The following is a 27,753-nucleotide window of genomic DNA, read 5'->3' as shown; positions in this document are numbered from 1 at the left end:
TAATCTTATATGTTATTTTGTAGTCCAACCAAAAAGCAATGAACTCCTGTCTTGATTTAGGTGACAAATTTATTAAAGTCCTGTCATTTCATCAGGAATCATCATTACCAGAAGGAATAAATAAGACATAAAACATCTCCACATAAACAAACATATACATCACACCCCAAATGCTACAGCTTTTTCTTCCTCTGGGGTTGTTGTTTTTTAGGCAGAACAAAACGAACGAGATACATCTGAGAAACACACAAATGCATAGAAGTAATTGGACCCCTAGGTACCATTTAAGACAACATCTATGTTTATGCCTATATCCCTGTTTAAGAATGTACAAAGTCCTCGTATCTGGGTTTCTTCTTTCTGTCCAAGAAGGGGCTTGTATAAAAATAAAGTCTCCACAATGATAAACCATTATATTTATATTTATATATAGACATTTGGCAACAACCAGACATTGTGAGAACTCAATTATGCACCTGAACACAGTGTAGAAAAAAAGATCATGAGAATAAAGGGCAGGATTTGGTGAAAATTCCAAAAAATCTTGTTCCAAACTGTCTGAGTCTCTGTCAGTCTCTGCAATGTCCTGAAAGAGCGTTTATAATGTCACTTTTTTCACAGATTTCTTGCTTTGAATACAGTTTTACTACTGAAGGTCGATTATCAGGCCAAGTGCTTTAAGTGAAGGATGTTGCGTTTGTCCATCACAGATAAATATTGGACCTTTTAATCAGGTATTGGTGAGTTTCAAGGTACAGCTTGTCCGTTACACTATTATTGGCCAGTTTGACTATTTTCAAGTCCTAAATTCCAAAAGAAGACACAGAAAATGAACAAAAAAAGTCTGATGTCTGAGCAATGACTGGTTAAAACTGCCCATGGTCAACTTCATCCAACCAGGATGCAGGACTGGCAGGAAAGTCTGGGTATCCTCCACTGCTTCCGGTGGACAGGTCAGAGCTGGGGCCATTAGCAGCCCCCATAGAGACTCTCACGGTGGGGTTCATCCCAGGCCCGCCACCCTGGGTCATGACTGACAGGCCAGAGTCAGGGTAGACCAGACTTGAGATAAGAGGTTGGTGTCTGGGTAGCGCCTGCAGGGACCCCGGCGACTGAGGGAGGCCGTAGGGACTGTTGGATCGGATGTCGTGGAACTGGTCCTGAGAAGGCAGGACGCCATGCTCCAAGGGGAAGGAGCCGTGATTGTTGCCCCCCTGGCGGCTCCCCATGGTTGGAGAAGACTCGCTCAGGCTGCTGTAGATGCCGTTTGTGAGGCCGAGCTCTGACATGGGTGGTTCATCTGAGGAACAAACACAAAAAGACAAAGATGTTAATCGTTAGTCTGATTAAACTGCAGGAGCGGAGGCAGACTTCTTTTTTAAACGGGATGACCAAACTGGGTTAGGGTTACAGATTGGCAGCATTTCAATCTTCTTAGCTTAAATCTTTCAGGACTTATAAAGACGTATGTGGGAAGTCACAATTTAAATTCCCAAGAGAGCTACTAGCTGTCCGTCGAAACACAGCCCAAACTACTGGTCTAGTCCTGGCCACTTGGGTGGCCGATTAGACTCTGGATCCACCCCTGTTAAACTGTAATTTTCCAGAATGGCAAACACTAACACAAACACTATTTGTTCTGAATTATATGTACTGGCATGACAGTCGTATTTATGGAAGAGAAGCACAAGTATAATCAGTAAAATAAATGAAGGCTGAATTGCATTTTTCTGCTTTTGTCAGGGCCCTTGTGTTGTGCATGGTGTCCAATTGTCTGTTAAGGCTCACTGGGACCCTTGACTGAACAAGAGCTGTTGTTCATGCATATACTGTCTTCATGTTGTGTGCTGGCCTCTACCTGTAAAAGACACTTCAGCGTCACTGTCCATGCCCTCCTCCTGGATGCTATCCTTGTCAGACTTGGAGCTTCCCCGCGACCTTTTCATGTTGCGGAAGTACTGCCCCCACCTCTGCCGCCCGGCGTCTTTCTTCAGCCTTTTCTCTTTAGCTCGCCTGTTCTGGAACCAAACCTGGAGGGTCGGGAGAAAAGACGTCTTAATAAAATAATTCTGATGTATAGCACATTGTCTGAAACAGCACTTACAAGCACAATACTTTGTTTCTTAATTTTATTAAATACAGATAAAGACTCATTTGAAATTAAAAGCAAGCCACCTAATTTATGTAACCCTCTTAATCTCAAGGAGCATAACTACACAAGTACCTCATTACGTTTTAAAGCCATCATACACCCCAGTCAAAGTCCTCTTCATCCAACACCCTCTGCTTTTTCCTTGCTGCACATATTACACTTTTAAGGATTAAAACTAAATTAATTTTCAAGGACTGTCTGGTCACAGCTTACTCTAAGTAAGACACTTAAACAGTGACACTGACCTGTAATCCTGGGACCAGCGTCCCTTGCACCTGATTTATCTCACATTTAATTAACTTCCTGACAGCTACAAGTTGTCCTCACCCCAAGGAGCAGACAGGTTAGTGTGTTTCGGCTTTAAATTATTCAAATTTCTCCACCAACTTTTGATCGGATCTATAAATTTAGGTTTGCACTTAAACACAAACACAATACAAAGCCATAAACATAAACTGTTTATAACCTCTCTGCTTGCAGATGCAGATAAATAAATGCCCTGTTTTTAATAATTCCATCATACTCATACATTAATTCATCCCCTACAAGCACAAGAAGCAGTTTTACATTCTCCTTAATGATATTCCGCCCTGAGTGAACCCTCTTCACCCCGTCCCTTTCTCTGAATAATGAGAAGCATTTTAGTGGCTTCCGTCTCTACTTTTGTCCTTGCAAATAAAACAATATATATGACCACCAGCACCCAACACCCTCAGCATCCAGCGCGCGGCTCCTCGGCCGCAGACAATATGCGAGGGGCCCCTCTTAGCATTGTTAACGAGCTCGCACTTAAACCGTGCTGACTTTCATGTGGACTTCATTTTACTCCATCTCGCCGTAAATTCCAGCCCAACACACACTCACACACTTCTTTCTACAGTGGGCTCGTGCCAGTTCAGCCACAATAGTCCACTAATGGAATAGCCCTTAATGGATAATAATATACTTTACCTGAACAACCCGCATATCCAGGCCTGTCTCTGATGAGAGCTGTTCTCGGACGTGGCGGGCCGGTTTGGGAGAGTTATTATATGCGTTCTTCAGCGTTTCCAGCTGTTTAGCTGTGATGGTTGTTCTTGGCCTTTTTGCAGTCGAGTCCGCCTCTGGAGAATAGAGAAATTTAAAAAATGTAAGCAAATGCTGGAAAGTTACTCCAGCAAAAAAAAAAAGTGGTTTCTTTGAATGTTCTGGGTCTTAATTATGAGGTAGGGTCAAAGAGTTTTGCAAAATCAGAAATCAGACAAATAGACAGTTAACATATATAAAATACAGACTGTCACAGTCTGAATGTGATCAGTGTTTGTGTATTGGTGATGTATTGCTGTGTCAAATGCTTTTATACATATACAAACAATAATATCATGAAAATATTACTATCATACGAGTGAAGGATCACCCCATAAATAGCCCCTGTTTATCACTGCATGCACATATTTTGGGTCTGAATCATGAAAAGATGTGACCCAAGCACCTAATTCCATTAAACATACAACTTTCTAATTCAACATAAATGGATAACTTCTCCTTCGCCCATAAACTAAAGACCAGCAACCTGTGCATAATTGCATCATGTCAGCGCATCTGTTGGCCAGCACAGCAAATACTAAACTATCATCCAAATGGACGCCGCCCAAGTAATTGCGCCCTCTCATTAGCAAAATAAACGTGTGTGTTTTTAGTGAAAACTTGCTGCATAAATCCACACTTGGTGTGGGGTAGTAAATTCAAACAAACAGATGGGGAGATAAAACTCGACCATGCACAGTCTGCCCTGGCAGGAGCAGAGCATGCTGGGAGATCCGGTGGAGTTTATGTGGTGTCTGTTGGTATTATGAGGGTATCTAATGCCAGGGTTTCTGGGTAATATAAATAAAGTAGGTGGACGATTTGAAATGCTTTTTTTATTATTTCCTGATTGCACATTTTATAATACACTACTTCAGTGCTTTAAATAAAGCATTTCACAACAGTAGACATGCTTTAACTGGTAAAAGGTATGAATGTAAAAGACTATATGATTATTTATTGCTCCTTGCATCTAAACTATTAATGTACTAGAGGTACAGAATCATATATTTCTGCAATTATATTTTTAGTTATCTTAACCTTGTTTGTAGCAAATCCCCATTTAGAAAATGTACAATACTGCATTTTTATTTTCTATCCAAATTGCAGATTTTTTTCCTCCTTTATTCATATTTTTTCTTATTAGTTGCAAATTCCTTAAAGGTGTATAGATTAATAGTTACCATTAACAATGTGAGAATCATTTATAGAAAATCAGATTTAGGATTTACTAATATGTTCTTTAGGAAAGCAACAGTCTGTGGGAATTGTAATAATGCAAATTGTTGAACAACAATTTAAGGAATAATTTTATGCTCAGAATTAATTGCTGTAAGTAATACACAGGAATACAAATCAACAGAGTTTCTAGAAGACATCCCATTTCATTTTAAAACATTTGAAGAGCGTTATGTCTGAGCTGAGATATAATACAACTCATCTTTCCAAAATGGCCTGATGCAATCTTTTGCACCATAATCTTTCTCTCTATTGCCCTCTCTCATACACACACACATATCCCTCTCTCACTCTCTCTCTTCCTGTGTCTCTGCACACACACAAGTAGCAGCACAGTGCACGTGTGCTTGAGGCTGCAGGCCTGCACTTTATACAGTTTGCTATCGATTGGTTTGCGGGAAACGACGCAATTAGCGCTAGGTGGGTCAGAGTTTATGGGTGACCTCATTGTCGCGTCAAAATAAAAGCCCCTACTTAAAAACAACTCTGCAGACAACGCATCGTATTTTACCAAGTAAGAGCAGCAAATGACTCCATCATATGAACAACAAAAAAAAAAAAAAAGAGAAAGTGATATTTCGTTTCTCACCTCTCTGCTTGGCGGTCTCGTAGTCTGCTTTACACACCAGCCTGCTGTCCTCCATCAGATAATACTCGTCTCCTGTGGCCAGCTGCCTCTTACACACGATGCAGGCGAAGCAGTGCAGGTGATAGACGAAGTCTTGCGCCCTCCTCACCACCTGTGTGGGCGGGATCCCCTGCTGACACGCTGCGCACTTGGTCCCGAATCTCCTTTTGGGAAATTAGACAGTTTCATCAATACATAATGACTCCTTTTGTCTCGGTGAAATGTAGATATTATTTCAGAGACACATATAAGCTGTTAAACGTCATAAATAGGGGTGATGCTCACTTGAAGAAGTCGTCCTTGCAGTAGACGCTGTCTCCTCTGCTGAAGCATTTCTCTGCCAGCTGAGCCTGACAGTCGCTGCACTTCAGACACTTGCTGTGCCAGTGACGGTCCAACACTTTGAGGATGAACCGGTCCACGATGTGCTGGTTACAGCCCGCACACACTGGGATATCTGCAGGGCACAAGGGGGGGGAAACACTTTAGTCAACTCAGAATTTGAACTATTACAAATACGGATAGACAACATGCATGTGTGCATAACATGTGCACGAGGCTTTGGAAGGAAACATTGAACACCATCGTTGTAAAGAAGGGAACTTTGACAGACCTACAGCGTTGTGGTTATTTTTTTTCGGAAAACATATTAATGTATTACTCCAGAGAATATTATTTTAAGTATTTCACTGTTTTCTTATAATAGGCTCTTTTTTTTTATTTATTTTTTTAGATATCTTTCTTGTGAATTTGTTTTTTAATTTGTATAACTATTTTAAAAACAGCTTTAAGCAGAGGAACAAATTATCTTATCTTCTGGCCTATTTCATTTCATCCCTCTATTTCTTTGCACATATTTAAAACCAAACTGACATGAGTCTTAATATAACAAAATATTTTTTCCTCAATCAGGCCAAGATTTAACTGAAATCAGATCAAACTGTGCCTAATGCAGTTGTCCTTCTTGCTGAAACAACACATTATTGATGAAAAGATGTGGCGTTAGTGACGCACAATATTAGCCTTTGCCACATCTCCCAAAAATACGATTCTCTGTAGAACAAAAATACAAAATAATGTGAAACGAATAAAATTAAACATTTAATAAAACATAAACTGTATGATTAAGACATGACGGTGTATTGTGAGTGTGCCCCTGCTGCGTCTGTCCTCAACATGTATGTTGGAATAAAAGGGAAGCCTTCAGTCTAATGTGGAGGAATAAAAAAAAATAGCCTACAAAACTGAGTCACTGTGTCACAAAATGGCCTGTTCAAATGTAGGCTATATAGACATTATCGTACATGCAGGAGGTATTCCTTGACTTTTGTGTGAATTGGAGAGTCTCGTGTTAGGGACTGGACTCCAATGAAAGAAGCTCAATTCTTCTCAAGGCCTGTAGCTTATTTAACGGTCATATTAAATGTTAAACGTGACTTTAAATCATGAGTGTATTTACACTTAAATATCAAACGATGGATAGTTGAAATAAAATAAAGTTTTAATGTAAAAGTCTCAAACCTGATGGTGTATTGGTAGATAATTAATGTGTTGGCCTATTAGCCTTGATAAATTCCTAAAACATAAAAAATGTGGCAACATAAATACGACAAAATTATTTAAGATATTCATGATAAAAATGGACAGTTCAGACTTATACATAAAAATCTAAAATTAAATAAACAAAATAAAAATCTCCAGAGGCTTATTTACTAAATGACGCAATCTAGATCAACATCTTGGGAATTCGTTGAGTAATCGAGTAGTCGATTAAAACACAACGACAGGTCAGCAGGCGATTATTTAGTTATCAAGACACCACGCGCACGTAAAATTAATTCATGACGGACAGGCGGACAGTAGGCCAAGTGACATTAAAAAAGCCCTTTTGAGGTATTTTAACAATGTCCCCTACAGCAGCAGAGACTCATCAGACCACAGCTTTCTGACACTTCTTAATAGCCTATTATTAAAAGCACAAAAGCAACCAAAGTACAAATGAGGACAACTCAAATGCCAGGTAAGACGCTACCAGGCCTCTTTATTACTAATTAAAAGAGGCTCAACTCAACCACTTCATATTCCATCCGTGCAAGGACTCGCGTTCCTTTTGTTCTGCTGTGGACATTCATGCAAGTTTCATGAACGTTTTCTTCTAGCATCACCAGCACAAGTGTGGTGGGCCCTGCCACGTCAGGAACAGGTGTATACAGGTCATCTTTTATTCAACGCGCTCTGTAAAAGTAGAGAACTGAGGCCTATTAGTCTCACGGTACAAACCAGTGAGCTGTTTGCTCACATTGTGGTCAGCACTTGGGATATAAGAATATAGAAGCCTGCGAATCCCAAAACAAACCACTAATGTGAGTTTGAAATATATAATTTGAACAGCTGAGGTTGCATATATTGCACGCCATTCTCATAACAGTTACAGACGGATGAGGCGTGCATAAAATGTGGAAGCATGACAAAAATAAACTGTGAGACTAAATCTGAAGGGGTTTATGTTTGAATCGAACTGCGTAAAACCAATTTAAAATGAAAAAATAGCAGGGGAACCATTTGATTTATCAGCTGGAACACTGCAGACAATATAAAATGTACCAATATAATGTTCCTGATAAATCAAACGTTTAAAGCCTTATGCGTAAAAGTTGCATTATTGCCGAGATGTGGTGCAACAAAAATGGCACTTGTTGTCTGGTTCAACAGCTGTAAAATGTGCAGAAAGGAAACGAATGCACAGCTGTTGCATCACTCATTCATATTGCTACCAGTTATTATAGCACCTATAAATAAGAAAGTACTGAAAGGAAGTCTACAGCCAAAAATAAAGGCCCATTCAAGCAGTTTTAAAGGGTATTATTACATGCTCACAAAATAATCAGTGGTATTGAAAAGTCTTAAAGCGACTACATCTAAAAAATATTCGGCTTCAGGTTACCTTTCCGTAGCTCCTCACTGTGCGACAGCAGAGCCAGCAGCATCTCCGTCTTATTTGGAGCCTCTCTTGGAGAGTTTTGTTCACCCTGTCCATCCATTGCTCATGTTTTAAGCTCACATTAATGCAACCCTAGCCTAATTTCAACCAAGCACGAGCGTAAACCGAGCAGGTGTTGTCGAATTTTATGTAGCACGAGTCCTAATGCAGACACAAGCGCGCGACTGTGCTACGGTGCTGGAGTTTGGTGTGTGCTGTGTGTTGAAGCCTGTGCAGGATTACGCTGCGCCGTTTCCTGGGCGACAGGGAGATAGATTAACATCACCTACGGAGCGGCGACCAAACCCGGAAGAAGATGGAGAGGGGCTGAGGGAGGAGGCCAATGGTGTTTCAGAGTGGTGTGGGAACCAAATGTTAATACTCAGAGGCCAGCTACACTAAAAAACAACATCCATAAAAAAGCTTTTGTTATGTTCAGATGATTTCGTTCTGTACTTTAATAAATTAGTGGAATCTTTTAGTTTCTTATTTGGATCATGTTCAAACATGAGGAAAAAACGAAAAAATGGCACGTGTTCTTGCTGCAGCAGCTGGCATAAAGGAGCATTTATTTCCATAATGTTTCTTTTCGTGTATAGGGCGCAATACTCAAGTTTGACAGTGTCACAAAGGGCAATCGTTTTTGTGGAAAAGTATTGAATGAAACATTAAAAATGCCAAGTTGATAGCTGGCTTAATGAGCACTTTGGTTTGGTTTGGTTGCTTCATTGTATGTAGATGTTCCTTATTCTATTATATATTAAAAAATAAATATAAAATATAAAAAATAATAATAATAATAATAATAAATACAATTCCTTACTTAGTTTTGTGCATTGCCTTTACACAGCTTGGCAGTACCTGCACCCAAATTGACTTGAAGCACTTTGTTACTCTTACTGATCTTGTTTCCTCTTGTCTAGATCTTTGCTTGTGTTCTTGTTCTCGTATGCACGTCGCTTTGGATAAAAGCGTCTGCTAAATGACATTGTAACATTGTTGTAACATTGTAACATTGTAACATTGTAACACTTGAAGAGAAAAGAAAACAACCTCAAAAGGTCACAAAAAGGAAATACCTCATATTGCCTTGAAAAACAAATCAAAAAAACAAACAAATAAACAAACAAAAAACGCCTGGCCAGCAATATTGGTGATTTATGTAAATCGACCCAAGCATTTTTCTCGCGAGATTTTGCTATAGCTATCTTCCCCACCATAATTTAGATTCCAGTGCTCCCATGCGTAAAGTAAACTGGACCCTATGGAACACTACAATCTTGTCTTGGAGAGACTATGAATTAAATGTATGAGTTTTTCATCAGCATATAGAGCAGTGAAAAATCCTCTACAAATGGTTTTCGGATAATTACTACTTTTACAAACAAATGCAACAAATTTTCAACCTTAAATAAATAAATAAATATCACAGAACTATTGATCACTGGAATGTTAGTCAAATAATTATTTTTCAAGTCAACAAAAATGCATCTTTGGTAGTCTGATAAACTTGCTGGGTGTGTGCTACCAGCTTTGTATCCAACCAGATTTCCAGTACGGGATTTTAAATACCGTGTTCACAAACACAGTCTTGATCTCGTGCGTTGAGTGCTCAAAGACAAGTGTTTATTTAGGGGAGAGATTGGCTGTTCAATAACATGTTGATCGGGCCAACACCCCAATGAATTTTATTGACACTGATCTTTGGCACAAAAGAGCGCCTGGGGAAATCACGGGGAGTGCCACAGCCGCGCGCGCCGCTGATGAATCTAAAATCAATGTCCTATTTGCTTGGATTTCCACAAGTATATGAAATGTTTTTTTTCTTTTTGGAGAAAGCTGAGGGGTTCATGGGTGCTCCTCTTACCTTTCAGCCTTATAATAATTTTGATGTTGTATTGATCGCTCACTTTTGAGGAGGTTGGGCCCGACTGTAATGTGATAACAAAGCGATGAAATGACCATCAGAGGAATGGTCAGTGGGGTCAGATGAATTCAGAGATAATAGATTAATTTTGCTTTTTTTTGTGCCGTTCATGCGCCAATTTGTATTATTAAATTTGGTTAAAATCACCTGCTCCAATATATGTCTTTTTTAAATTATCCATGAATGCAATATTTATTTCATCCAAATAATATTGATTGTTTTGAGTAAAACATTGATATGATCACAAGAACACAAAACATTATCGCAGGAACAGGCCGAACTCATAAAACATGCGTCACCAACCCACCTCCATCACCACCTCCACTTTAAACTCAGGTGTCCCACCTGTCAGGGCAGGAATGTGACACCTGTTGAGCATTTTTTGAGTCGGTGGGCAGCGGGTGGAAGCAGCTCGGAGCCTACTGGCAGTCTGTCATGCACACACACACACACACACACACACACACACACACACACACACACACACACACACACACACACACACAGAGGAGCCCACACTGTGCTTGCTCCGTATCCGCTCCCGTTACAACCGCGGGCGGCGGTGTGAAATGACAGCACGCGCATAACATCTGTTCGAGTGATTCTCCAACAATGAAGACTCATTACAGATTCATAACGTCTCCCGCACGCAACAACGCAGGAGAAGCGCCTCTAAACAGTCTGTGTTCACCAGCATGAACTGGTGAATAATGATGGAGGCGTTTCTGCAACTGTTGCATCTTAATTCTAACGTCTTAAATTGTAGGGCTATATTTGGATGCATCTGAATCAAGAAAAAAAGAGATCAAACGTGACGCACTAAAGTATGCATCCTCAAAATAAGTCGAGATTGCTTCTCAAAATTAACAATCAACATAAGAACACTTTAACTCAATTGCACGCTTGTCACAGTTCACAAATGACGCCTTGGGTCCTGCTGTGCTGATTTAGCTCACTTTATTATCCTCCATTTCACGCCTAATTGTACGTCATTATCGCATCCCAGGACACCAATAAAAGCACCGACAACCCAACTTTAAATTCATTAAAAAGTGCAATTATTTTGTTCTTACCTTGACCCGAACTGTAACGGGAGAAATTTCCGGTGTTTTGACAGCTTGACCCCGGGTGCTCAAGCAACATTTTGGAGCTTTTCTCGATGATCCAACAGGAAGAAAGCAGCGACCTCCTTAAAGTCTAAATAACATAGAGCCTATAGCTAAATAAAGTAGGCTGCTATACAGGCTTTGGATGAAGTGTTCAGACTGGAACTTCCCCGGAGATCTTATCCTGTCCACATTGACTGAAGCTTGACTTTAGAAAATAGTTGAAAAGAAAGCCCCCAGACCTCTCTCCTGTCGTCAGCCACCGAGGACAGAAAGTTTGAATATGCATCAAGTTGCTCTTAGATTCCGTGTTGAGGAGCTCGACTTGTGTGAGCTGCGGCTTCACTTGAAACTGAAGTGATGTGCGGTCATCAGCGGTGTCTCTGTCCAGGGTGCTGAAGGGGGAGTTTCTCTAAGCGGGGGCAGGAGGCGTGTGTGCTGCTCCTGTATACCCCGTGGCTTTCTTTAAGCGCCCACACACACATACACATATACACACTGGTACACACACTTACCCTCCCCTCTTTCTGGTTATCTCTGTTGTGGTGCACGTGTCTGTCTTTCAAGGCGCACAATGGAGCAATTTGGCATTGCTCTGGACATTGTTGTCGTGCGTTTCCATCGCTGCGTCTCTCTTTTGTTTGGTTAAAAATAGACCGCATCGCATTAATCATACAAGTGGACAGAGCGTACATACCGTTATGTTAGCTTATATAGAGCTACGGGTGATCAATGCTTAAATATAACAGGTGTATCGTTAAAAGTTTAAATTTCAACACATTTACAAGTCTTAGAAATATATAGTCGAAATTATAAATAAGACAAGCAAAAAATATGTTAAAAGAATAATATTTTAAAGCGTGCTACTTCTGTTCTTAATTTTAAATCACTTCTTAAAACTTTCTTTTTCAAAAAGGCCTTCATAACTTTGTAACATGTTATTATGTATGTGTGTATGTGTGTGTGTATGTATGTATGTATGCATGTGTGTATGTGTGTGTGTATGTTTGTGTGTATGTATGTATATGTATGTGCATGTGTATATGTGTATGAAAAAGGGTTGGGATTATATTTATTATTATTATTATTTACTTTCTGTGAAGCACTTTGTAACTCTGTTTAGAAAAGTGCTATATAAATAAAGTTGTTCATTATTATTATTATTATTATTATTATTGTTATTGTTATTATTATTATTATTAGTATTATTATATTTAACTTCAAAGAGGTTTAATAATTAATAGCAACTTGTTCTTCCTGCTAAAAAAAATTAAACTAAGTTATTCTAAGAGGACATCTGTGCTAGCTTCATTCATTGGTGTTTACAAGTTTTTAACGAAAAATACATACAGTCAGAGAAATATAAGGTAAAGGGAGAACACATTTAATTTAAAAAATATATATTTGTCTGCAGAGGGGCTACATTTTTTTTATAAGTTGCATCTTTCTTGGTTTTAAAAGGTTGCTAATTCATACTTTCATGTACATTTTCAAGCTAAGATATATGCGCCTGCGCAGAGATGCTCAGTTATTTGGCTGAGTGCCATGCCTCATTCCTTTGAGCTTGTGCCAATTACCACCACCACAGCACAAAACTACTCTGACGTAGTCCTACAGCTTTGATTCAATTTTACTCGCCCAGCACGCCAGCCCACAAGTGGTGTAAGCCAATTAGACCTATGCTGTTCATTAGTCCACCCAGGGCAATTAGCTTCCCAAAGTTGGAAAGAAATCAACCCTCTCTTCTTTCTTATCTTGTCATACTTCACTGTATTAAATTCCTGTCTCTCAGCATTAGCTGTGTTACTGCATTCTGAAGACAACAGGGTTTCAAGAAACAATATTCAGAGGTTGTTTGTTTTTATGATTGAGAAGCAAGTTTTTGTGTTTTAAGCGGCTGTAATCTCTGGTCAGCAAGTCAGTGTGGATCTTTATGCAGATTAAGGGAGAACTGTTGGTAGATCTGGAAGAAGCTGTACACAGTAACCTTAAGCCAATGCAGCATCAAAGGAGCTTAGACTACAAGCACTACACAACAACAGGCCTGCTTTCCTTTCCCCCCCATGCACTGTGTGAACAGAGTCTGCAGATTCCTGTAATGCTGTAACTCTGTGCATGGTGAAGTTCTGAGAGCGCAGATTTTGAATTAGGATCAAACAAGGGAAAGTATGAAGCATTAGTGATGATTCATTTCATTTTTTTCATATTTTGATATATTTTAAAAAGAAAATGTTTGCTTGAATCAACTATGTAAATGTAACAAAATAGATCCTGATGAAAAACCAAGACAATAAAAAGACAGTGATGTTTCTGCCATATTTTAACAACCCTTTTCTTTTTTATCAGAAAAATCCTTCCCTCCCATGCATGAATACTACAATGAGCAAACCTCTTCAAGCTTTTATCCTGTTTTGTTTGTCTTCATTGAAACCTTCTATATTGCAGGAAATTGGTAAAGCGTCAACACACCTGGGTCCCCCTTGAGCAAGCAGGCGCACTTAGCCTCTCATGGTCCTCCTGCGTAAATGCCCAACCTCTTGCACATTCAGGATTTGATTTTTAACCCTGAATATGAGCAGGTTCAACAGGCTCTTGAGTATGGGGGTAAGAAGAGCAACAGTACTTGAAGAATTGCTTCAAAAGAACAAACAGCACACCGCATATGTGACATTTTTTCCCCTTTAAGTGAAGGCCCTTCACCTGAGGAGAGAAACTCATTGTTTTATGAGAACAGTTCTTCACTAGATCTCTTGGGTTTTCATATATAACAGAAAATGATCTTAGCTTGTATTTGCATTTTTGCACATGCACAGAATCAGACATACCTATGCTACTACCTTTTTTGCAGATGCAATAAAAACTCAAATTTGGCATTATTTCCTTCATAGATAGAGTCAGTTTAAGAAAAATCAGCCCCGAAAACAAAGACTTAAAATAAACTTGTTTTTACAGTTATGCACAAATTAGATTTTGCATACATAATTTTTTGAAACACCCAAACTGGTAAAATTTTAAAAGTGTCACTAAAATTGACAAAAAGAATAAAAGGGAAATGAATATTTTGAGAGTAAAGTCCTCATAATATTGCTTTTCTCTGAAGGGAGATTTTAAAATGGTCATATCATTACATTTGAAATGTATTCAGACTAGCTGTCAATGTTTTTACATGCACATATTGCTTCATACTCCCCTGCTTTGTTTGTGTGTGTCTTCTACATGCCTGCTCATATATGAATATGCACATACATGTAAGAACTAAGTTGGGTGAGCGAGTGCGGCCGCGGGGGGTCCGTGTGCACCCATACCACCCCTCTGACACCAGGCTGCCATTGTGCTCCTGTCATGATCAATCATGTTCTCCAAAAGACTGGCCTTGTTTGGGAGGGAGGGGACCAATCACACGCCTCATTACCCAGGCTTGGTTACTCTTCAGTGGAGTATTCCTCGGACACCTCGGCCTGTTGCTGTCTGGAGGGAAAGAGGAAAAGAGCAAGTGCGTGATATAGAGAGAGATAAAGAGATGAAAAATCAAAGGATGTCGTTTAAAACTGAAATCAGTCTTTCAAAATAGATAATGAAAATGCTTGTTAAAAGTGGTATCTAAATATTCAGGAGGGTCTCAATCAGCAGCAGAACGTCCAAAAGGTACTACGACTGGAATACTGAAAGAGAACTAACTCCAGGAACAAGTTGCTGACCCAAGAAATATTTAAACATCTTTCCAACCCAGGCAGCAGTCATTTACTGCAGATAAAGGCCCACCCTCTGCGTCCATGGTTTCCAACCATAGTGAGCGGCTCTCATTGTTTTGAAATGGCTCCATCTGGCAAGGTTTCACTGACCAGGCCTGCCGCCGCTCGCTCCCCCAGCAGCTGGCTAAACTGCCCAACCGCTTTTCCGCTTGGCCCTTGGAGTAACCGACACTCTCTGCTGGCTTTGCCCCTCACATACAATAACACATGAGGCTAACTGTCCCCCGGCCTGCCAGTCTTGGGGTCAGCTGGCCTGAGTGGAGGAAGGGGGGCTAAAAGCTGGAGGGGTATTGTGAGGGATGGAATGGGTGACACCATTTAGGTCTTTGTTTTTGACCAAGGAGAAGTGGAGGCATGGTTCAGTAGTGTTTCATCTACACAGAAGGAACATTAAAACAATCTGTGGATAGTAATAGAAAATGGCAAAATAGCAAAATGTCCTTTTGGATGCGATATGATTCATTACACTTCTTATCATTATGGGCTTAACTCAACAGCTGGCCCTTCAGACTCAAATGCAGGTTTCATTCTTAATGCACAAGGGTCTACTCCAGGCTAAAAAGGCTGCCACCTCTGCCTAGCATCAGACCCTTTGAATATTGATATGCTAATGATGAACAACACAGGAAACAAAGCCTGACTGCTACTACTGGAGAGCGATACAATAGCCCTTCAGTCAGACCCTGACACTTTTACCACCCAACATGTGTCCCTGGTTTCATGCTCGGACAATAAAGGCCAACAACTGTCCATCCATTTATATGGAGGAGGGGATGCTGTTGCTCAGAGCTGACGCTCCGTCTGGAGACCTGACTGGTTAGCGTTGTGTTTTGGCCGTCTTTGTCCAGGGTGGGAAATATCAGCTTTTAAGCTCAATGATAAGCCACCCCAGAGTCATAATGTGCAGGAGGTCAGAGTTCAAACCATTCAGGCAGAGCTGAGGCTTGACCTAGCTTGTCATTACAGATGTTGGCCTGCTGTGGGGTCTATCGGTTTTGTAGGTGGTATGTTTCGGTATAGGTTCAAGAAAAAATAAAGATCTTTATAAGAGCTTAGCAGTGATATAAGCTTTGCACCTAAAGACGGTGTTCTAGTAAGTTGATCTAATCAGCTTTGGAGAATGTGATGACTTGTTTTGGTTAAAGAATGAAGCATCCATGAAACAGGGAGGCTGAACATTGCCAAGGCTTTTCTTTTGCAGACAAAAGGAAATTCAATTAGTGAAAATTGCAGCATTTTAATAATAATGTCAACGCTAACTGGATTTTCTCCAGTCTAGAAAGTGTATTGGATGTTGAATTTTGTGGTAAAACCAAGGGAAAAAAGTAGACATAGTAGATTCAGAGAAATGTTCCTTAGGATTAAATTGCAAAGAATTTGGGGATTGTATTACATCACATATTACCATGTGACATATCAAAGATTGAGTATCAAAGATATATCAAAGATTCAGAGAATTTGGAGACATCTCTGTACAAAATGGAATAGGCTGGAAAACTACCAGTGGTCTTGGCAAATCTAAATTTGACATTCTTTTTGGAAATCATGGACATCACGTCCTGTACTCTCAAGAGGAAGGAGACTTTCTGGCTTGTTATCAGCACACAGTTCAAAAGCCAGCATGGCTCCGTAGTAAAAGAGTCCGGCTGCCAAACTGGCCAGCTTGCAGTCCCAAAATGTCAACCAGTGAAAATATTTGGCACATCATGAAACCAAAACACAACAAAGGAGGCCCAGAACTGTTTAGCTGCTGGAATCCTATGTCAGGCAACAATGGGACAATATTTCAATTTCAAAACTCTGGAGGCTTTTTTTTTATCAACATTTTACACCACATCCCAACCTGTTTTTGGAAACAGTGTAGTATAGGCATGCATCCTCTGCCTATCTACTGGACCTTGATTCATTGTATAATCCATCTGCTCACTTCATCACTAATGCAAAACCTTTACTCAAGATTGTCTACTTTATGATTTGGTGGGTTGGAAATTATTAACAACTGGAATACAACAACAATTGTATATTTTAATTTACAAAGTGATACATAGAAAACCTTGAGCATGGAACAATCCTCAAAAAGAGCTCAAATTAGACATATTAATATCACTTAAATGTAAGAATATTGTAGAGAATGTGGTGACAGAGGCATGTGGTATTTTTTTCTTGAAAGAGGACTGTGTATTCGAATACCTTTTTTAATGTGCAGGGAGTTCCTTTGTGTCCTTGCTTGTGTGTTTTGATTGATTCTGTATGACTACTACCTTGGCCAGGTCTGTCTTGTAAATTAATAAAAAAAAATGTGGTTCTCTCTCTGTTGCATGAAACGTCAACACACAGCTGTTTTTATCTCTTTTCTCCTTAATCTAAATCCTTTTCTTACATTTACTCCCCTACATCATCTCTCTTTCCAAACTCTAACCTTTCACTTCTATCTTTCCAGAATCTTCGAAGCAACTCTTTGTATCCCTTTCTTTTGCTTTCAGTAGTTAGAAAGTAGAGAGACAGACACTGATTAGCGACTGTACAAGGCAGCAGTGACCTCGAATGATGGATGTTACCATTCTGCTGCAAAATGAATGTATTTATTATTAGTAATTTATTTGCTAATTAATCATACTCCATGTCAGAGCAAAGCAGACAACCAGCCTGCCATTAATATCACAGGGTCAGCTGTTTAAAAGCTGGCATTTATCATGGTGTCGCTATTATATGTCATTATTGCTGAGCTGGTTGGGATTCTGTAAATTATATAACGGTTTATTAGGAACACTGTGCAAATCACACAGCCAAGGGTGACAGTTCAAGAGGTTTTTTCAGTTGGTTAAATTTTCAAGTATCAGTCCTTGTTTGGATTGTTGTGAATATGTATTATAATGAGTTTAAAAAGTTTGGCAGTTTCCACAAGATGTTCTTTAAGCCAAATTATACCATGAGAGATGGTGCAAGGGAGTCAGTTCTGATTTATCGTAAACTAACAGGCTTATGGCTAAAGATGGATGTTTGTATGTTTGAGTACCAGTGGCTGGTGGAGGGCATGTGTAGTTGTTTTTTTTCTGCCTGTCTTTCCACCAAAGGGAGGGGGCGATTTGGTGTGATGGTGTTGCGGAGGGAGGGGGGTCTAAACATTACGGATAAGAGGCAGCCCGGCACACGCCTGCCTGACGGTCGGTAATCCCACAGTCTCAGACTCATGACCCACTTTCTTGGAGGAGCAGGATGGAGCAGCAGCCTCTTACTCTGGAGGAGCCTCCAGACGCAGGGTGGTGGGGTGGAGGAACCCCCCTGCTCTGTCAAGACAAAGGAAAAGACAGACTCTTGTAAAGACTCCAGAAAGCCAAATAAGAGGTTCAGGGACACTAATACCTCAAGCTGATGCTCTTATCATTGTATCTAATAAATAATTCAGGGGCTGTGCCACTTTGTTCTCAGTGCAAAATATATGAAGGTTAGTCCAGGGTGTCATTTATTCATGATTTTACCTGTTGTTGTGTTTCGGATTCCTTATAGTTTGAGTATTCAGCAAACAACCAACTTACAAAAGTGTAATTCTATGCAGATGATGTTCTATATTACTGAAAAATTGTAAGATTGCCCTTTATTCTGCATTGACAAAGATTTTTAGGGGTTTCTCATGAACACCAGATGCCCTACAGAAATGGTGGACTTTGCTTTTAAGTTAATGGAGAGTAAGATTGAGCACATTTAGACGACTAAATGATTAAACATCATCATCACCCAGAAGTTGGCACCAGAACTCCTTGTCTGCTGAACAAATGACCATAAAATCTGCAATATACGTCACACATTATATGACAAAGTTTTATTTTGTGGGGCTCTGAGACAGAAAATAGTTTAAACTGGGGTTCTGCTTGAAGACTTTCCTTGCGTTCAGCAATGTGCAGTTTGTATGCAGATGTGTAGTTTTTCTTGTACATCTGTTATTGCCACCCTGCCAGCTACCCTATGCTGGTGAAGCTCAGCCTACGGTACTGTTGATAGTTTCGAGGTACAGGCAGGCCCACTGCCTATGACCAATTCAAAAGAATGGAGCCACTCCCCCTCCGCTGGTCACGTTTGTCCTAAATTGATATGTCTGTTTACTTAATAGTAAGTCCCAGTCTTCTTTAAATGCATGATAACTGCCTAATGAGGAAGAAACACACTGAAAATACAGGTCTACCTTGCTATGTATTCAGCATGCTTTGTGCATTGAAGTGACCGAGTGCCATATTCTAGGTAAAATACTGTAACAGGATAGAATACCCCTCTCTGCATTTTATACTTGTGTATTGGTGGCACTGATGTTCAGGACGTAGCTCACTCTTTTGATACCAAAAGGATATTAAAAGTATATCTTTACACTGAATTTGATTTGATTCATGTTTTTTTTATTATTTGTGCCCTGAAATCCCGGTCATAAGTTGTAGCAAAGCCACCCAACACTAGCTTGGGCTGTAGCTCTAGTTAATGGCTACAGTTACAATGCTATAATGGTCTACTACCTGGATGTAAACCAGCACAGATTGTAGATGGTATCTCTTAGCACTGCATCATTTGGTTGTTATTTCGTCTAGAAAATGGAAATGGCATTATAAGATTCCTCAAAGAAAAAATATTCATAAAACCTCAGATTTACTAAAACACATATTTTTTGCAGAAGATGTTTTATGTTACTGAATGATTGAGCTATAGAAGAATAAGACAAAACTACCTGTGTTAAAGCTTGGCCTTTATGCCAACCGACTAAGATTTTTTCTTGGGACTCTTATCAAAGATGGATGTAATGGCAGACTTTAATATTGTGCTAGTATAAAGGTTTCATTTCCTTTCGATTTCACCTGTACTTGTGCCGGGGATTCAGCATAGAAAGAGTATTCAGCAAAACCTAAATTTGCCAAAATACTACTTCATGCAGACAATGTTTTACTTTACAAGAGAATTCAAAATTGAATGAGTGGAACTAAGTAGAAAACAATCATTTTTTTGTAAGCTTTGCTTTTATGTCAAATCGACTAAGATTAACTGATGAATGCAAAGTTACTTTTGGATATTGGATACATTTGTGCTACACAGACTGTGCTTTGTTTCTTTACTAAAGACACTGTGAGGACACAATATTGAACAAAGATTTGAGCCATTTCCTAATTAAACCATTGAATTAAGCAGAGATCATCCACTAATACAAAGGAAATGAAAAGAACAGCTTCCATTATAATGTCTTATCCCTTGAAAACATACTGACCGACATCATGGCACGAGCCACATGCAAATAGGTCAACAAATGCTACATTAATGAATGAGATCATATTACCACCACACATCTTATTTTTTTTTTATTAACCACCACCCACCCCTCCTCTTCCTTTTTTTGTTGTTCAAAACATCTCCCCACGCACAGCACAATGCACGCCGCTCTTACTTCTCTCTTTATCTTAATCCCTGGCAGACTTTAAGTGTCTGGCATCAGGGCAAAATCCCAAACTGGAGAGGAGCATGTTTGGAGACCTAATCCCCTTACCCATAGACTCGAGTTGCCCTCAATTCACCTCCTCCCAAAGTAGGCCAAGAACAAGGAGCCACAACAGAGATGCAAGCGGCTTCATGAGGGCTCAGCATTATCATGCTTCCAGACGGACTGACGGACGCATGGACAGATGATGCATAAGCTGATATACAGTACAGTATAGACGCACATAAGACAAGCTGACATACAGACACAACTTGAGCTGCACATACTTGCTTCCATGGCTTGTCTCCAACACTCATTACACAATGCTGAGTAACATATGTACCGTCTCATGCAATACTTGACTTAAGCCATAGCCTCCTTTCCTATTATTCTGCAGTCACTGTTTCACTTGGTCACTCAACGGGGAAACTCAGCCTCACTCTGGTGTGTACAGATAACTTTCTTTGATTGTTCAGCAGCTTAACAGGAGATAAACTGTTGCCACTATGGTGGGAGGCACTGAGTATAAGCTGTGAACACAAATCAATAATTTTCTAAGTCGCACTCCCATATGCTGTTTACAGCAACCTGTGAGCCTGCTCAGATAATAAGGAGGTCAAAAAGCTCTAGAGGAACATATATGAAACACTGTTTTCAGGCACTGTCTGTCATTATTGTGGAGACGATCGTTTCACACTCTGGAGACCAATCAGACATGAGAAACGAGCACTGAGTGACACTTCCACCTCAGTCTTCTCATCACTGCAAACTAATCATCTCTTTTGTTAATTTAACATTTCAAATGCAAGACTTAGAATGACTAGAGGTATTTTTCAGCTTGTTAGTAGAACTTTTATTAAAGTAAATTATCCAATTGCATCCTTTGCCACTGATAAGAAAGTAAAATTAGTATAATATATCTTTAAATTTGATTCCAGCAAAATGTTTCAAAAAAGTTGGTACAGAAGCATATTTACCATTGTGCTGCATTACCTCTTTTCTTAACAACACTCTGTAAATGTTTGGCAACTGAGGAGACCAATTTCTGGCATTGTGAATGTGAAATATTGTCCCACTCTTGCCTGACATAGAATTCATCATCTCAACAGTTTAGGGTCTCCTTTGTTGTATAACGTCTTCTTTATATCATGATGCGTCTAAGGTTTTCAAGGGGTGACAAGTTGGGACTGCAGGCTAGTTTAGTATCTGGACTCTTCTACTACGGAGCCATGCTGTTGTCATTTGTGCAGAGTACTGTTTGGCATTGTTTTCCTGATATATGCAGGGTGTTCCCTTAAAAAGGCACTGATGGTGCTGTCCCGGATGTGCATCCATTCCATGAGCACTCATGCATCCCCATAACATCGTGCATGCTGGCATTTTAACTATGCACTGATAAGTAGCCAGGTAGTCCATCTCCTCTTTGGGGCGGAGGACATGGCGTCCATGATTTCTTAAAATGTCAAATATTGATTGGTCAAACCAGAGGACAGGTTTCAGCCTCGACCTTTCAGTATCACACAACTTCTTCAGATAGTTGTTGTCGTTGTCACAACTTTTCTGAAACGTCCTGCTGGCATCAAATTTAAAATGTAAATATGTTTTTCAGAAAGCAATACAATTTTTCAATTTCAACATCTGATATGTTGTCCACTCACATTGTTATCAATTGGGGCTGTACTTTACATTCTGCTTTAACATGAGAATAATCAAGATATTTAAGAAGAATTGGTATCACTACTGCTATTGGTATAGATAAAATGCATCATAGAAAATCTGTGATATTAGATTTCAACTGTTTGGTATCACCCATCCCATATGGACAGTGAACCCCTAAGTTGGACAACATTTGTAAAAGGACAGTTGAACTTTCTTAAATCTATTATAAACTAATCAGACATGGACTTGTTTATGAATGCATCTTGCAAACTCATGCTAATGCCAGACCAATGGCTTGGCGATCAAAGCATATCAAATGAAAAGTTGCAGGTGTTTCCATTAAATCTTCACAGTCTGCTTCTTAAAAGAAAGGTTTGTATTTCTACAAAGCTGCCATAAAGCTTCATTCAGATGGTAATCCACACAGACACCATTTTTGGTTGCTGTTCTTATTGTTCTGTCCACGTGATGTCTTCCAAATTCATGAGAAAACCCACATGTTTGCTCAAAATTGTACTCCTTAACACAGGTGTATTTAAAAGTAGGCTTGAGTTTTTGCAGTGTCGCCCTCTATCAGATCACTGTCTTTAGAAAATAAAGGAGGGCATTTCACAGAACCGAGGATTGAATCCCTCAAAACCTAGAATTATTTTCACACTAGAGATTTATAGAGTCAGTAAATAAAAGAGTCAGACAAATTATTTTGACCCTGAAATAAAAAATAAAATTAATGTGTGCACTGGTGAGTTCAGTTTTAGAATTCGTCTTCATTTGCTTACTGTCTGCAAGCTGTTAATGTATCATCTGCACCCGAAACCTCAGTGTTGTGTTCACTTATGAGGGGTACACAACACTGCCCCCCTTTGGACATCAGGAGAGAATAAACCCTCACATGTTGAGGTTTCAGTATAGAGATAAGATATACAGAACATATTCACCCTGAATATATTCAGTAAAGAAAATAAACAACTGTAAAAATATTCAATCCAGTCTGCATTACTGTTATCAATAGGTACATCGGATACAGCTTAGTGTAGATTTACTGTTCATTGTTACATCATTTCCTGGAAACCACACCTCACATAACAGAATCAGGCCTCCATAACCTGGAAAACTGAGGCCACACAACTCTGCTTCTATAATGAGGGGATTGTCGGAGGTCGAGCATTGTCTTAGGGATTGCTGTAAGATAACCAGCATCCAAAGAGGTTTAAGGACAGAGCTGAGATGCTTCAGCTCTTGTTGGATTCTCAGATTTAAAGGCTCATCTGCCTCTTCCCATTGCCCTTCCTCCCTTCATCTTCTCTACAAGCCCTCAAGCTGAGATCTGGAGAAGATTAGGTCAGATTTTTCCATTATGCAAATTGTTTTCTCCATCCCAGCTCAGTGTCATCACTTAGATTGTTTTATTGTTAGTACAGAACTGGACAAAAATGAACCCCTCTTTTTTTTGGTAGTGTATTACAAAGAGAGACATAGACATGATGCTCTGCTTTCAGAAACCCGGATGTTTTCGCAGGTAGTCATAAAACGAGGAGAAGCGACACTATAATAGTCACGGTAATGAATTCATAAAGTGGTCACAGGCTAATCCTGCATTTACAGTTCATTGATATATTTTACCAAATAACACTAATAAAAAAAAAATGTAATCTGTTGAAATAATGTAGACTTTCAAAATGTTCTAATGAAATTTCAGAGTATTGTTTCATATGGGCACAGTAAAATATGCCTGTAGAAACCCTTTCTTGGGTGTGTAGGCCTCCTTTTATTGACATATTGCAGTTACTGCAGGATTTTTGAATCCAATTGTACAGATTTCCCTTTGTATTGTTCACCATGCATGTCTTGTTATTTCTAAACTATGACAGATATGATTATAAAGATGGTATTCATAAAATAAACTCTGTCAAAGGGGGTTTATTTAAGCCCCCCGAAGTAACCGAAAGTCGATCGCATGGGAGCAAATGTATGCAATGGAAAAACAACTAGTTTTAAATGGATATAAATATAAAAGGTTTAAAATACATGTCTTCAGAAAAGTGTAAATCTCTTTGGTTACATCAGTGAGGGCACAGATTAAAAGTAATCTTCAGACTGTCACACATGAGAGGTCAAGTGTTCTCAAACAGGCTTAATATATGTAAAGGACATAAGCTCGAGCTTTACATATTTAGCAGTTTGCACATAATGAGGGGCACATGTTACACTTACTGAACTATTAATTATTTACGCCATTTGGTACCTGTTCAGATTAACTGTTTGGAACTTCAATTGCAGCCCTTAAGGGCAGAGGGCATTGGTTTAAGTTTGTAGTCTTTAAAATCCTTATTTTACTTTGTTCATTACCAAAATTGGGACATGTTTTTGTCCCCATTTGCCTGACTTCTTCTTCGTGTGGACCTTCAATTTACTATTTAATTCTCTAGATGTTCTAGAGCAAAACACGAGACCACAGAGTCTGCAACTTAACAATGTCAAATGGATTTGTCAAGTGTGGCTAACAAAAGCAGAGCTAGCACCACCACCTTTTGGTCCTCCTTGCAAGTTAAGACCCACAAACCTGTGATGGTTACACATTGCTCCGATTGAGTGTTTATATGCCAGTTTAACCAAACACAGCCTCCATACAACTTCAACCTCATTTTCTAGATCAAAAGATTCCAACTTTCATCTGTGCTTGTTTACATCTGGGTTGTAGAGCATTATAGCATTAAAGCAGTAGCTGTTAACCAGAGCTCCAGCCCAAGCTAGTGGCAGGGGGCTGCATTACAGCTTAGACACAACATATGAATGGACCTTTAATATTGAGTTAAACCAATTAGTAATTCTGATGCTGTCTAGTGAGGTTGAAAATGTTTAATTGTTGAGTTGTTTAGACAGACACATCCCTATTTCATACACGTACTGTATTCCTGTAACCACCTGAATGAAGAAATCTTTAATTTCTCATGGCAAAAATCCTTTGGTTTCAACAACCTACAAGTTATTGATTATTTATGAACTAAAATAAGCAGATGGATGTTTTCTCTTGGTATCATTGCACAACAGAAGCACATTCAGTTGGAAGCCAAAGCACAGCTTCTCATTTGATGTGGATAATACCCACCTGGATGTGTGTAACTCAGCAGTGTTTCCCTCTGTCTTCATTAAGTTTATGTATGGGTAGAATCAAATGGGGACTGGATCTTCTTATTTCCAACACTGTTCTCTGAGAAAGTAGACTGTTGCAGTTTATCAAACATTTTGCCAGTGTCAAGAAAGGAGCTTAGGCTCTGAGGAGCAGTTTCTTTTTTAAATGTTTCAATTATTTTTTATTTTTTTATGTTTTACATTGTAACTGTATTTATGTGTTTTTAGAATTTATGCTAAGCGTTCTCATTGCCCAGGCTTTGAGTACAGTCATTGCATGTCACTGCACCTCTGTATGAGCAGATGACAAATAACAACCTTGAATCTCAGACTCAAGTCAAGACAATTTACCAGTAGCTAGTTGTTAAAGGTCTTGGTCAATTAAACCAACTCCAAATGAAAATCCCATCACTATCCAAGCGTTTTTTTAACCAACATTTTTTAAAACAAACAAAAAGGTCTCACGAGAAAATAACCTTTCTCTTCTGTGGCTGATGATATAAACACTATGAACCAGAGAACTGTTAACCTGCAACACTCTGTCTTTTTTTTTTTTTTTTTTTTTTTTTTGCAGTTCTTAATGTGCATGCAGACCATGATCAAAACAACAGCATCACAAACACTTCATTTTATCCTCCTGTCTCACTTATAACAAGAGCTTATGCAGTCAAAGCTGTGATAAGATGACAAGGATGTTTCCACCTCTGGATTATCAGCACCAACAGAGGCAGGACTGTTTGTTCCCTTGAGGACAGCAGCAGAAAACAGACCAGTGCAGAGTTTAAGTCACGGGCTAGACTAACTCCTAAATTCTCAATATTGTCTCTGTGTCTTTACAGAATTGTTGCCACACAGAAATTCCTCACACTTTTAAAAAATGTAAGCCAAAGTAAGAAAAAGGAATACTAAACATTAGCCATACTCTTCAGTGCTTTAAGCAGAGAGGACATCTGCCCAACTGTGCTTTTGCACACTTTCTAGTGACAATCAGAAATTTCTAGATAATCATTCTTTGTAATCTTTTGAGTTTGCAAAAGGTAGGAATACGAAAAATATATTCCTGATTTTAATAGAATTGCAACATACCTTTCTTTAGAAATAATATATTACTTTTTCACATGATATAAAAATATAGAACTGGTTTTACTTTTTCAAAAGAGGTTGAAATGTGACCATTGTAAGTTATGCAAAAAAAAATGCACCATGTTTTTTTAAATTTAATTTATGCTGTAAAACTGATGAAGAAGGATATATTCAGCATATTGTCTGCATAAATACAGAAAAATCCACATAGTGAAAAAATGCATATACCTCTATAACATACATTTTGGCTGCAGTTCCTTTTAACCATGTGAAAAACAATTTTAAGAGTACCTTTCAGCTGCAGGCAGATGGTTTTGTTTTCTAACTGGTTGCTCAGTCTAAATCTGAAATCAGCTTACCTCAATCTCATTTTGCTTTTTTGTTGCTCCTTGTTGTCTGTAATGAGCCGTTGCGATGCACAGGATATACGGCTGGAGGATTAAGGCAAAAACACAACAAAACGTAAAGCAAGGGAAAAACACGCTTTTATTGTGAAAGACAACAGCTGAATTTGAGAATATAATATGGTTTGAAGAGCTCATTATTTCAAATGTAGGAGTACAATACCATTAAAATAAGTGGTTTCCATTTCAATGATATAGTAGCAATACAAAACAAATACAGTATAAGCATACAGTACTCTGGAGATTAGTGGCTGGTCCTTTGTCCTACAGGAACATTTCTCTTATTATCCTTCATCTGCAGGTTGAAATAACAAAGATATGCTATTAAATTAAACAACTTAACTAATATATATATGATATAAACAATAAAAGTGAATGTTTATCATTGAAATTAGCAGTAGAATTAATGTAAAAGAGGTTAGATCATAGCAAAAACTGTATGATGTGAAGTGGATGAAGACATGCAGATTTAAGGGAATTCTCGCAACTGTCTATCTTCATATATTTAATGTACTTGCAAAATTTCCAGAAGACCTGCTTGAACAGACAGTCTACCTTGCATATTCTTGCATTATCTTTATTCTAATATAGTACACACCTGATTTTCTGCTCTGCAAGAATAAAGAGGCTGGGGACCACATGGGTGTGTGGCCCTGTACATTAAAAGCATTTTCACGCATCTGAATCTCATTAAACATTGTCATATGGTGATGCACATAATAATGCTGGAGAAGTGATGAATATTAATGCCATTTAAGTGAAGCATTAAGGAGTCCTGAAAAGCCAAAAGACCTGATACACTGCAACCAAAACAACAGGATTGTCAACATCCAGCAGGGTTGTAAACATCAACAGCTTGCAGCCTCGCTGTACAACTGTGCTGCAGATCAGAGTGACAGACAATCCTCTGATAAGAAGTCTGAGGAAAGAATATGATATCATTTTAAAGAGGGGGTATATTATACACTAATTTGATTACATACATGCATTCTAAAAAGGACTAACATTGCATTTTCTAAATAGGAGAATTGTATTGTGCTTGTTTTGTGTGCCATGTTTAAGTGACAATATAAACATATAAAAGAAATGCAGCATGAGGCAGATGATGTTGGGTATAAATTAAAGTGTAAATAAATAAATACTGGAAAGTGTTTGGTTTTGATCATTCAAACACAGG

General features: G+C 38.9%; 1 protein-coding gene and 1 long non-coding RNA gene across 3 annotated transcripts; both read right to left on the bottom strand.

Annotated features, from left to right (window-relative positions):
* Positions 1–49: 49 nt before the first annotated feature.
* Positions 50–11,327, bottom strand: lhx3 (LIM homeobox 3). Of its 2 annotated transcripts, none has more exons than XM_034709840.1 (6): positions 11,065–11,327; positions 5,370–5,541; positions 5,046–5,248; positions 3,104–3,255; positions 1,859–2,030; positions 50–1,300 (listed from the first exon to the last, which is right to left on the bottom strand). In XM_034709840.1, exons 1-6 carry the CDS (start codon positions 11,132–11,134, stop codon positions 867–869), a joined length of 1,203 nt encoding a protein of 400 aa, XP_034565731.1. In that variant the 5' UTR covers positions 11,135–11,327; the 3' UTR covers positions 50–866. The 2 variants fall into 2 exon arrangements, with proteins under 2 accessions (XP_034565731.1, XP_034565730.1); XM_034709839.1 differs by lacking the exon at positions 11,065–11,327 and adding an exon at positions 8,029–8,308.
* Positions 11,328–18,032: 6,705 nt separating this feature from the next.
* LOC117830754 lies at positions 18,033–26,873 on the bottom strand. Its single transcript, XR_004634833.1, has 3 exons — positions 26,808–26,873; positions 26,532–26,603; positions 18,033–18,136 (listed from the first exon to the last, which is right to left on the bottom strand). It is a non-coding gene; the product is annotated as an uncharacterized LOC117830754 (long non-coding RNA).
* Between the last annotated feature and the right edge of the window lie 880 nt (positions 26,874–27,753).

The sequence above is a fragment of the Notolabrus celidotus genome, chromosome 19, assembly GCF_009762535.1.
Source record: "Notolabrus celidotus isolate fNotCel1 chromosome 19, fNotCel1.pri, whole genome shotgun sequence".
NCBI classification, from domain to species: Eukaryota; Metazoa; Chordata; class Actinopteri; order Labriformes; family Labridae; genus Notolabrus; species Notolabrus celidotus.
This window is presented reverse-complemented; position numbering and strand designations above follow the sequence as displayed.

What these genes read in the sequence shown, in the direction of transcription:
- lhx3 (XM_034709839.1), bottom strand. Translation starts at nt 8,125, where the DNA reads ATGGATGGACAGGGTGAACAAAACTCTCCAAGAGAGGCTCCAAATAAG. An exon ending in CAGTGAGGAGCTACGGAAAG is followed by an intron (nt 5,542 to 8,028) that starts GTAACCTGAAGC and finishes TGTGCCCTGCAG; the next exon opens with ATATCCCAGTGTGTGCGGGC. An exon ending in TGGATATGCGGGTTGTTCAG is followed by an intron (nt 2,031 to 3,103) that starts GTAAAGTATATT and finishes CCGACCCTCCAG; the next exon opens with GTTTGGTTCCAGAACAGGCG.